A 12,558-nucleotide genomic window follows, 5' to 3' on the forward strand; every position below is an offset into this window, starting at 1 on the left:
CCTAATTACATCAATGCCATCTCTATGAGATGACTCTTTATTTACCATCCTGTCATCATTGTATGGGCTTGTGGGCAATCCCCTTGATCTATGGGCCTTGAGCCCGTCTTCTACATCTCTTGGATGCATGGGTCTTCCTTGGTCTTGTGGGTTTGAGTCATCTTCTAACACACTTGGACTTGTGGGTCTTCCTTGGTTGTGTGGGCTTGGGCCCATCTTCCAACTCTCCCCCTCAAGCTGGGGGTGAGATAACATCATGAACTCCTAGCTTGCTACAAATGATGTATAAAATATTTTCTATAAAATGGCAGTCCTCCACATCTTCCAACACTCCCCCTCATGCTAGTGCTCTCTTCCATGATGCCCAGCTGGCCAATTCGGGGGGGGGGGGGGGGGTGTGTGTGTCTAACTTAGATGTATTAATAAGTTCATCCATCACGGTGTCCCAATGAGATCACCGACTCTCACTAGTAGATATTTTTGACAGGGTATCAAGTTCCTCTATCACGATGTCCCAACCATTGATATTTTTAAATTCCTCCATCATGGTGTCCCAACCGTTGATATTTTTAATGGGGTATTAAGTTCCTCCGTCATGGTGTCCCAACCGTTGATATTTTTCATGGGGTATTAAGTTCCTCCGTCATGGTGTCCCAACCATGGATATTTTTTTATGGGGCATTAAGTTCCTCCATCATGATGTCCCAATTGTTGATATTTTTTATGGGGTATAATAAATGATGGTATGAGAAAGGATACTGAAGCCACCTCTCCTTCAATAATAATGTCTCATTCAAAGAGATATAATAGCTACAACTGAATATAACACGACCATATTCCAACACATATAATAAACTTTGTAAAAGGACCCATGAAATAATCCAATGCAAGTATATGTACCAAATCATATGCTGACCAAGGAATAAGTTGTCAATATTTCAAAATAATACTCCAACCAGAGAAAAAATACCGAGTCACGTCGAATCAAATAGGAGACCAATAGATTCGAGTTGTGGAATAAATATGTATACCTTTTGTCCTGGACATGTATACCGAGGAAAAGAATAAGTGAGCCATGTCTGAGTTGACTTACTGAGGTGACCTAGATATGGTTGACTCGGTTTGAGTTGGTCAGAGTTAACTCGGCAGAACATAAGCGAGCAACACTTGGGTTTCTGTGTTAACTCGGCCCGGTCTGGGTCTCGGTCAGAACACGCTCGTCCTGACATTGATTAAAAGAGGTTTCCTAACTTAGGAAACTGGATGTTGATTTTCAGGACTTTATGAATTTAGCTCATGAAGAAAAAAGGGAGAGAGACTCATTGGGAGAAAACCAGGGGAAGAAGAGGTTATAGACTTGATTTGGTATCAGCGCATTGATTTTCAGGATTCTGATTATGCTTTTTCAGGTTTCATTCTTCTCCATGTACGGTTAGAAAAAAAATTTATCTTGTTTTAATTCTTAGTCTCATGCATTTTTTTTTTTTTTTTGCTTTCTTATTTTGATTAAATCGTATTATAGAGTCTTGAGTTCAGTATCCTTATTTTCATGTTTCATGTTACATCGTAGTCCTCCATATCTTCCAAGACTTGTAATAAGGCAATATGGCCTTCTTCTTCCTCTAGGTGCCGAAGAGAGCATGATAGAACCAGAGATGGCAGACAATTTTTTGTCTAAGCTAGCAAAGGAAAGGTCATCATCTTCATCCCCCCAAAATGGCAACCCAATTGGCATTATTGTCATGAGATAGCAACTAAGATGATAGATAATTCAGTGAGCAGAGACTTTATCTTCCAGAAACAGAAACCTCTCGGTAATAAACCAATTCAGATCTCAACAACAGTGGCTAGTAGAGAGTTTCTGAGAACTTTCTGAATGAAAAATCAACCCAATAGAGTTTCTGAAATAAATTTTCTAACGGCTTTCCAGAGATATATTGGATTGATGAAAATGATGCAAATACCAGCAGAGATATCTTCGGAAGGTAGCAGAGATACGAGGCAATTTATTGGACGAGATTGAAGGCTACTGGAAATACGATCTTCCTTCCAGAAATAAATCAACTCCAGAAGATTAGTTTATGAAGATAGATGGCAGCACCCGGGATGGAAACAGCAATGAACTAGTAACTTATATAATCTCTTGGCAATTCAATAGTAATGCCATGATGACAGCAACCCAGACGTGGGATAATTTCACACTTTTTGAGTGACGATTAAGTATCAAAATAACTTCCACAAATAAATAGAGGGAAGATTACAGAAACAACAATAAGATGAGATGAACTCAACTGGATCAGAATAACCCAAGGATAGAGTTGCAGAGTTTTGAATATACAGCTTTGGCAGCGGTAGAATCAGCAGAGTTTGGTGCCATCGTCTCCAGCAACAGCAACATCATCTTTGACAAAATAGAACCTCAGCAGAAACACAATCTCAACATAACGACATGACAAATACTTGTAACAAAGAACCAAGGGCCAGAGATAAAAAATCAACTTTCGACAAAGCAGAAGGAACAACAGCAATGGGCTTCAATCAATAAAAGAACCAACAGAAAGCTCTCCACCAACGACGACATCAGCTCATTGTCAAACAGATGGTGAAGCAGAATGCTTCGCAGTTTAATGGGCAGTAGAAAAAAAATGACTAACAAAATCAAAACGAATTCCAGCAACTACAGAAAAAAAAAACGAAGGAGAAAGCAACTTGAAAAAAAAAAAAACATAATCAAAATCCTGAAAATCAAACCTCTGATACCATGTTGATTTTGAGGACTTCATGGATTTAACTCATGGAGAAAAAGAGAAAGACATCATTGGGAGAAAACCAGAGGAAGAAGAGGTTATGGACTTGATGATCCTAATTCTTCCCTTGAAGCTCAATTTATAGATTCATCAAACTACATTATTATAATAATACCCCTAAACCTAGGATTTAGGGTTTAAGGTTTTAACCCTAGAACTTTAACTTAATTATATTAATGCCTTTTCTATGAGATGCCTCGTTATTTACCATTATGTCATCATTGTATGGGCATGTGGGCCTTCTCCTTGATCTATGGGCCTTGAGCCCATCTTCTACATCTCTTGGATGTATTGGCGTTCCTTGGTCGTGTGGACTTGGGCCCATCTTCCAACAATATCAAGGGCATTCTTGTCATATGCATTTTTAGTTCATTTAGATAGATGACATGGAGGGGACATGAGAGTTAAACCCTAATCTCCTTCATTCACATGCTTATTGTTGATTTTTTGGACTCCTTAGATTTAGTTCAGGGAGAAAAAGGGAGACGACATGTTGGGAGAAAATAGGAGGAAGAAAAGGGTTATAGACTTGTATCATAACCCTCCCCTTGAGGCTTAATTTATAGATGAATAAGATTATAATATTTCAATAATACCCCTAAAACTTAAATTAATTACATCAATGCCATTTTTATGAGATGACTATTTATTTACCATCATGCCATTACTTGTCCGTCTGTGGCCTTCTCCTTGGTTTGTGTGCTTGAACCCATCTTCCACCTCTCTTGGATGTGTGGACCTTCCTTTTCTTATGGGCTTGAGCCCATCTTCTAACACACTTGGACGTGTGGGTCTTCCTTGGTCATGTGAACCCCCCCCCCCCCCCCCCCCCCGCCCCTCAAACTAGGGGTGAGATAACATTATGAACCCCTAGCTTGCTACCAATGGTGTATAGGATTTTCTCATAAAAAATGGCAGTACACCATATTTTCCAACACTCCCCCTCAAGTTGGTGGTCTTTTTTGTTCCTTTTCCAAGTGACCTATCTGGCATAATATAAGAGAGAGTAAAATCACTCCTAACCTCTCTTGCTACATGTTGAAATCACTATACAAATCCATACAAGTAATGCCTAACATAAACTTTAGGCCGATGTACATAAACGTGATAAAAAATTAAATATGGGTGACTATATCATGATTAGGATTAGGCTCGAGTGATTTCCTACAAGATTTGCTCGAAAAAATGCAAGCTCGTGGTGCAGGACCTTTTAAAGTGCTAAAAATGGTAGGTCAGAATGCTTATGTTGTTGATTTGCCATTAGATTCAAGCATTAGCTCCAATTTTAACATTGAAGACTTGATGGCTTATAGGGACTACCCCTCTATTTTAGATGACCCCTTTTTATCACCTTTTGACTCCGCCTCATCACCCGATACAACTTTTCCTTCCTCATCTCTTACCTTTTTGGACCATGTTCCATTAACCATAGCACAACAGATAAAGAACATACTGATGCTAACAAACAATTTTATTTTTCCTAGAGTGGCCTGGTTCAACGTTTCCTAGTGTGATGGATTATTAAAGACACATAAGAACAACCAGATCCTGATTTTTTGGAGTACTATCAGAGTCATCAGGAGTCCTATTTGACAGGATCGATTTCCCCAAACTAGGAGAGTTGGTGAGGACACCACTCGTGTACCATCGATTTATCGAGCCTATACTCGAAGACATCGAACTACGACAAGACCCACCACGTTGTAGTTGGGGAGTGAGGCATTTAAGATAAATTAGTTGTTGTTTTTTTACTTATATTTTGTATTATCCTTAGAAGTAATTTTATTTTTTAGGAGCATTTTTGTAATCAAGGGTATTTTGGTAATTTTGAAATATCCCTAGGATTTTGGGTCTCTATTTAAACCCTTCATGTTGAGAAATCAGGGATGATTGAATAAAATTGTAAACTTCTCCCCCACTCCTCTTCTTTTTTCCCTCCCTACTCTTGGTTCCCTACTTCCCTTCTTCTTCTTCCTCTTGTTCATCTATTTTCTCTCTTCTCGTCAAAAACACTCACCACCAGTGTCCCACATCACTTGGCAATGAACTATGAATTACCACAGAATTTCAGTAGTAGCAAGCCCAACACTTTGAAAGAATTAGCAGCAATGACATGGCGCAACAAAGTTCAATGACTGATTGAGGTGGAACACAACAACTTTGATCAACCAGAGACGCATAATAGCCTCCCTCGATGCAACAATCCCATCAAATCTAAGTGTGTTCAGTGCTGGGCAACTAATCACATTTGATTCTCCAACTAGTGTAAAGCTTGAAGGAAGTGGGTGTTGGATTGAAACTCATCACATAGAATAGTGGAAGGATTGGTTGAGGGTTGGATGTGAAATTCAGGATCGGTATATAGGGATTATAACTTTGTTTGACGTGGGTAAGAAACACTAGATTCCATTATCGATGCCTATAGCAAAGAATTGTTTAAGATAAAGGTAAAGGAAACATAGACAACTGCAAACATGTAAAGCTTTCTAATCAAGAGAGGTACTAAAAAGTGTATTATAAGAAATATTATAGTTGTGAAAACTAAATAGAAGAACAGCAGAAAAAGCTTTAACCCAGATATGTAATGGAACATGGCTATGAAAGAGAAGGGTAAAGCCTATCTTTGTGATGTGATGGTGTTTATGTTATGTTAGACCCCCTTTGATATTGGCCAGTGTGGAACAACATCAACATAGAGAGGAGTGTGCTTATAAAGGAAGTTCATTACCATGAGCCATTGGAACAACTTCAAGATAGAGAGGAGGGTCCATTGATAATGATGGTAATTAAGAGCTCAAACTGATAGAAAAACCAGTTTAGAAAAAAACTGGGAGAAAATTGAGAGTTAGAAGCATGTATTCTCTACATATGATGAGCTCTATAATTCAGAAATAAATCAGTCAAAAATATTTATCCATATCTATGAACTAAAAATATCATCCAAAAGTTACTCCTGAAACTAGAGGCCTTCCAATAAATTCCTGCGTTTCGGATATTTATCCGAAAAATACTACTCTAACACGACTTCTACCATATTTATCCGAAAATATTTATCCATATCTCAGAAGTAAAAATATCATCCAAAAGTTACTCCTGAAACTAGAGGCTTTCGAATAAATTCCTGCGTTTCGGATATTTATCCGAAAAATACTACTGTATCACGACTGCTACCATAGTAGACTTCTTCTCGAAGCTCTGAACTTTTTGGGCGGCAGCTGTATATACTTCAGATGTTCCAACGCTGGGTTGCCCATTCTTGGCTGTCCGAATTACGACTCTAAGAAGTGACCTTGCTTTTTTCAAAAAATACCTCAGCAATTCAATTTCATTCTTGCTGCCTCTGAAGTTTTGTACCTTGACAACTCGCAAGTACTCCTGGAAACACATAGGTAGTTCCTGTAATGCCCAAAAGTATTCCCCATCTGAAGCATGCGAGAAAGGACATTGGTAGCCCTGTTCAAGCAATGAAAAAGAGAAACATTACTGTCTTTAACTCTTCACAAAATTTGGACTTGATATTTGTTATAAAAAAAAAAAAAATCATTAAGAAGTAACTCACTGTAAGTGCATGGGTTGGCTGCATTACAAGAGTAATTGTATTCAGCCTGGGATAACTCCTCACAAGATACGCAATGCCCGGAAGCTCATTACGGTGCAAGGCTGTCTTCAACGTCAAGTATTTGAGATTGAGCGGCTGCTTCAAGAGGTGTAATGGTTGGTAGGCAGGAGGTAGAACCTTTGGATGCAAGAGAAGCAATAGAAAAAGAAGAAACTTTTGAAGGTAAGTAATGGAATAAAAACTATTGGAGACTAAACAGAATATATGGTCTGCATAACCAACAGATTAGGAGAAATTTTCACTATTCTCTCCATGATCACATCACATGAGTTTAGGAGAGAATATCCTCTTGCCATAATGAATCATGTAAAGTCAACTCTACAAGTATCTCTCTTGCGAAAGAGACTTTGAAACATCTTGAATAATGTCATGTATTAAGATTCTAATTAAAAAATCTTCCATCTTCAATAGTCTTCTCCACTCCTCTTTGTGTAGAGTAGGGAGGTGGGCAAGCATTACTTGTGAAGAGGTCTTTAAACTTGAAATTGTAATTTGGGATAGACATGAACCCAAATTTATCCTGGAATAAGTTTGGGATTCTATACTGAAGCCTCTAAAATATGGAAGAAAAAGACTATGTAATTATAGAAGCCACAAAGAAGATTCACGTCCGACATTGATTATAAGAGTAGGGAGGTTGTCAAGCATTGATTTTTTCTAGTAAGTAAAAAATCTAAATAAAGTCAAATTAAGTCTTCTAACACTCCCCTTCCAGCTTAACCTTACAGATTCAGCTTGTTATAGAATAAGTTTCACAATGTTACCCATGTTAAGCATAAGATACTCCTAATTGGTCTCAAATTTTATGTCTTGTATTTGATATATAGCTTCAACTCTTGACCTTGCCTTTAAATATGGTTCTTAGATTTTGATTGATTAGCAAAGGTGCTCTTGTATTATTTCTCCCCTTCAAGCTTGAGGTTATGTGTATTTGTCATAGATCCCCCGATCCTGAACATAGTAGAAAACTCTCAAAATTAGTTCATTTCCCCTTTCACAACACAACTTCTCAACAACTCCATCCAAAAAAAACAAGAGAGAGAAAAGTAGTAAAGAGAACGACTTTAACAACCTTAACTAAAAGGTGAACACAAGAAACATGTAGAAAAACATGGGCAATACAATTAGCAAAAGTATGGAATCATCAAAAACACGATATATGATTTCAAATAGAAAAGAGTGGTAATGTCACTAAAAATTAAAAACGCAAATTAGATTGCGTGTAAAACATTACAACCACAAGGAGAAAATCAACTGCATATAGTCTTTGAAGAAAAATAAACCAAAATATGGTCAATTAGAACTCCCAAAGAGTCAAAACCAGCAACAACAGTAAAATCAAGTCACTCAGGGATGACAACAAAAAATCCACTCAAGAACAATAGTTAGAAATAGTGCACTTTTGGGGGCAACAGTAGAAAACCACCCATTTTTAGTGGCATGACAAAGTACATCAACAAAGATGAAATCAATCTGGCCATATTTTTAGTCATTAGGGATCCTCTTTATAGTTTTAGATGGAATAGATAGAAGAGAATATTGAAATACTACAAACTTTATGGAAGGATTTGTATTGACAAATGTGCTTTCAACATGATTAATTCAAAATGCATAGCAATATGAGATCTCCATGACCATCAAACAAAGTAGAAAATTAACCAAAAAACAAACCAACAATTTTACTAGAATAGGACCACAAAATCTACCAAAAAAATTGACTAAAAAATTAACCAAATACAATACAATGAGAACAACTATGCTAGACGGTAGTCATAGAGGAGCTAGAAAATCCACAACAAACCATTTTTTTGGAGAAGATACTATTTAGACAACATAAGGGCTCCATCATTAGATTTTTGTCAAACTTCGTAACTATCATTAGATACTCGTCCTATAGCTATCTGTAAAAAACCACGTGCTTGTGCTTCTCAAAGAGCTTGTACATCTCATCCTATTTCTCATGTTACATCTACTCACCAGATCTTCTTAAATTGTTGCTCTTTTCTTTCTTCCTTATCTTCTTTGTCTGTTCCCAAGTATCATATTGAGGCTCTTAAAAATCCAGGATGAAGAGCTACTGAGGAGGACAAAATGGCTGACGTATTTAGTAATCATGCATGAAATTTGATTTCAATACCACTTAGAAAAAACTATGGATTGTTAAACATATTCTGGATGACTCTATTGCTCGGATAAAAGCTTGGTTGTTGCTAATGGGTTCACTCAAACATCTAACAGTGATTATAAAAAATATTTTCTCGAATTGCCAAACTCAATTATATAAGACTTCTGATTTCTCTTACTACAAATTCTAATTGGCCTCTTCATCAACTTGATGTCAAAAATGACTCCCTTAATGGTGATCTCCATGAAAAAAAAGTCTATATGCTTCAACCACCTAGTTTTGTCATTGAGGGGGAGAAGGTGCGTAGACTTGAACAAATCACTTTATGGCCTCAGACAATCTCCTTGAGAATGGTTTGACAGATTTAATAAAGTGTTTTGCGGGTTTGTGTTTAGGAGGTATGGAATAGAACATTTTGTGATTGTTAAACATACTAACAATGGTGTTATGCTTTTGGAAATTAATTTGGATGATATCATTCTCATTGGGCTTGATCGAAAGCTCCCATTCACTAGCTAACGAAAAACTTGTCCAAGGTTTTGCAAAATAAAGATTTCAGGTTCTTGAATATTTTTTTTGAATTGAGATGCTATAATCTCAACATGGAATTGTTTTATCTCCACAAATATATTTGTTGGACTTGAAGAAACAAGAATAGTTTTAGGATCTTAAGATGTTCTTGGGTCTTGTTGGAAAACCAATAAAACTAGGTTTATTGTTCACCCAACTTGGAATTGATACTCTCAAATAGTTTTTTTCCAGGGATTCTAAGGATGTGGTTTTGTGGTAATCTAAGCAACGGGTGGGCATGTGAGAGTAAAGATAAAAAAAATAAAAAATGAAAAAAAGGAAAGGAAGGGTCTTTAAAAACTCCCCAAGTAAGACTCTGATACCAAAACTTAAATAAGACAACGAAAAGTTCAAGCTCCAGAGTTCTAATAGGGGCTCAAAGTAGGATACAAGAGGGGTTTACAAACAAATAAATAGATACAGAGTATTATTTTTATGCTAATACCTTAGATAATTTAATTTAAACAATGAAAATATATTTAAATTACCGAAACATGCATGAAAAGTACAAGAGAAAGGACAAAATACTTTAGGGATGCAAGATTTTAACAAACTTGGGGAGGTAAAGGAAACTAAGTTTCAAATTGGATTAAAATTGGTCAGGGGAATATACAGGTGAAATTCCAAGTTGGGCTTAAATTAGGACAATGCAAACCTAGAAAAAAAAAATTTGATGAAAGAAAAAAATTTCCTCTGGAACTTCCAAACTTTGCACATCTCACCTCTTCTCTTCGTTCATCTCACTCTCTCCTTCCCACCTACTCTATTTTGTTTTTATTTCAATTATAATTGAATGCTCTCACCATTGTTTATCATATTGCTTGAGGGGACTACATTGGAAGCCACTCTTAAGCTTGTTCTTCAAGAGAGTCTAGTCATGTATCTCGAGGTTGAAGACAAGCAGAATCTTATCATTTCCAAAAAGGTCATTAAGGAAATTGTTGAGCGGTGTCTATTTGTCTTTGGGAAATTCACTAGTAACATTTAAGGTGAGTTAGCCTATTTTGGAAATTTTCAACTATGAAACCATTATCTAATTGAGTTAGCCTGATCTTAACAAATTGAACTATTTAAAAATACAAAAAAATACAATAATATATAGATTCACTTGATCGTAAGACAACAAAAATTAGAAAAAGGTATGGAAGGGTCTTAAATAATTCCCTAAGTGAGACTATGATACCAAAACTTATATAAGACAAAAAAAACTTCAAGCTCTAGAGTTCCAATATGGCTGAAATTAGGTTACAAGAGGGGTTTATAAACAAATAAATGGATAGGGAGTATTAGTTGTATGCTAATACCATAGATAATTTAGTTTAAACAATAAAAATATATTTAAAATACCCCAAACATGCATGAAAAGTAGATGATAAAGGACAAAATACTTTGGGGATGCGAGATTTTAACATACTTGGGGAGGTAAAGGAAACTATGTTTCAACTTGGATTAAAAAAAAAACTCTTTTCCTCTGGTACTTCCCGGCATTGCTCATCTCACCTCTTCTCTTCGTTCATCTCACTCTCTCCTCCTCACGTACTCCATTTTGTTTCTATTTCAATCATAACTGAATGCTCTCACCATTGCTGATCATGTTGCTTGACGGGACCACATTATAAGCCACTCATAAGCTTGGTCTTCGAGAGAGTTTAGTCATGTCGCTCGAGGTTGAAGACAAGCAGATTCTTATCATTTCTCTGTGGGAAGTTCACCAGTAACATTTCGGATGAGTTAGCTTATTCTGGGAAATTTACAACTATGAAACCATTATCTAAGTGAGTTAGCTTATTCTTAACGACTTCAAGTGTTTAAAAATACCAACAAATACCTCAATATATACATGCACTTGATCGTAACAGCTTCGACACATCAAAAAGCCATAAAACTAAAGCAAGGGTGTGATTCCTACTAAAAAATAAGAGTTGAAGGCTCAAACTAAACCCTATTTTGGTACTAGCTGACAACAGAACATTGCTTTGTCACAGGTAAGTGGAAATATTAGGCTCATCTCTTCACCCCTCAATGATGCCCTAGCTGACGATGCATACAGTGAGACAAAACCAGAAGCAGTAAACTGAATATACCTGTATAGTGTAGGTGCATAGTGTCAGCGCTCTCGCAGATTTCAGGTTCATCAACATTTGAGACATATGATCGGCCACTGGTTGGAATTCATCCTCCCGTGTGAAGTCAAGTTCAGCATCAAGCAACGCGGACAGATATTCCAAATTCATGAAAGTCATCGATCCATAGAATTTGAACGACCGGAGAGTCGGCAAACTGATAGATAACGCGTTGTCGAGAATCAAACAGTTTTCAATTGATAGGCTACTGAGACCATTATTCTGAGCATAAAAGTGGGTTGGCTGGAGACAACTGCACTTCTCCATTGTAAAAGCATCAAGAGCCTTGCTGTTTTCGAACAAAATGTCAAGTAATTCCTGGGTTATATTGATCAAGGAGATAGACAGGCTTCTGAGGGAAGTGAAGTCTGTAAACGACCCCGGACGAAATAGGGTTGCTGTTAACTTGAGCGACCGGATGTGTTTGTGTTGATAGATAAAAGGTGGCAGTTCGTAAGCAGCAACATCTTCAAGTTTACTCCCATCGAAGAAGCTTAGATCAAGGTCACGCACTTTTCTATCGACGGCAAACTTGATCCATTCATTGACGTCGTCGCGGTATTTAGTGAGACAATCGCTCATGCAAATCCGCAGGCTTTCGATCTCGTTGTTCGGATAGGAGGCCAGGAATTTCCTGCCAAACTCCACGAATCTCTTCTGTCCACTAGATTTGATTCCTGATGCTAACCACCCCATGTTAGCTTCAAGAAAATCCTGACAAGTTCGATTCTGGGTGAAGTAATTCTCGTCCAGGTCGATTCTGAAGACGGAAGTCCATAAGTAGTGCCATCTCTTCGATAGAAAGGATGTCCTCACAGCGAGATCGAGAGGTAGGAAGCCTAAAATGAGATGTAAAGCCGAATCAGGAAGGCTGCTGAGACGATCAATGTCGGCCATTGTTGCAGAAAGCTCGAAAATGCGATGGAGGAGAGATAAAACCCAATAGATGGGTTTTAAAGACGCAAACGGTTGAAATAACTTCATCGCAGACTATGACTTGTCTTTCCATTCTGAGAGATTTATTTATTTATTGCAAAATCCAATAACACCCACTCAGACAAGTCGTTTGAGAAGCCCAGACGAGGAGTTGCATGCCTTGACACCACGATACACAAGGAAAGAAGTCATTTGATATCAAATTTCTAATAGGGAATTTTACCAAAATACCGATTTAAAATAACTTATTTATAATAATAACGAAGACCACAAAATATTTACAAAACTACCGAACTTTGACCGGTCCACTGTATATGTGGACAGTCAAAGGCGACACGTAAGCTTTGACTGCTTATGTGTCGCCCCATCATCAAAGTG

The 12,558-nt window shown here is 37.2% G+C and overlaps 1 protein-coding gene across 1 annotated transcript; it reads right to left on the minus strand.

The window, feature by feature from the left end:
* Positions 1-5,957: 5,957 nt before the first annotated feature.
* On the minus strand, positions 5,958-12,141 carry LOC137943509 (putative F-box/LRR-repeat protein At5g54820). The gene is made up of 3 exons (XM_068789005.1): positions 11,206-12,141; positions 6,367-6,543; positions 5,958-6,260 (listed from the first exon to the last, which is right to left on the minus strand). The coding sequence occupies exons 1-3, from the start codon at positions 12,139-12,141 to the stop codon at positions 5,958-5,960; spliced, it is 1,416 nt and encodes a 471-aa protein (XP_068645106.1).
* Positions 12,142-12,558: the final 417 nt, after the last annotated feature.

Source organism: Aristolochia californica, unplaced genomic scaffold (assembly GCF_029961685.1).
Source record: "Aristolochia californica isolate CCGP_79_NKW_82.1479 unplaced genomic scaffold, dmAriCali1.0.hap1 SCAF_11, whole genome shotgun sequence".
Classification (NCBI taxonomy): domain Eukaryota; kingdom Viridiplantae; phylum Streptophyta; class Magnoliopsida; order Piperales; family Aristolochiaceae; genus Aristolochia; species Aristolochia californica.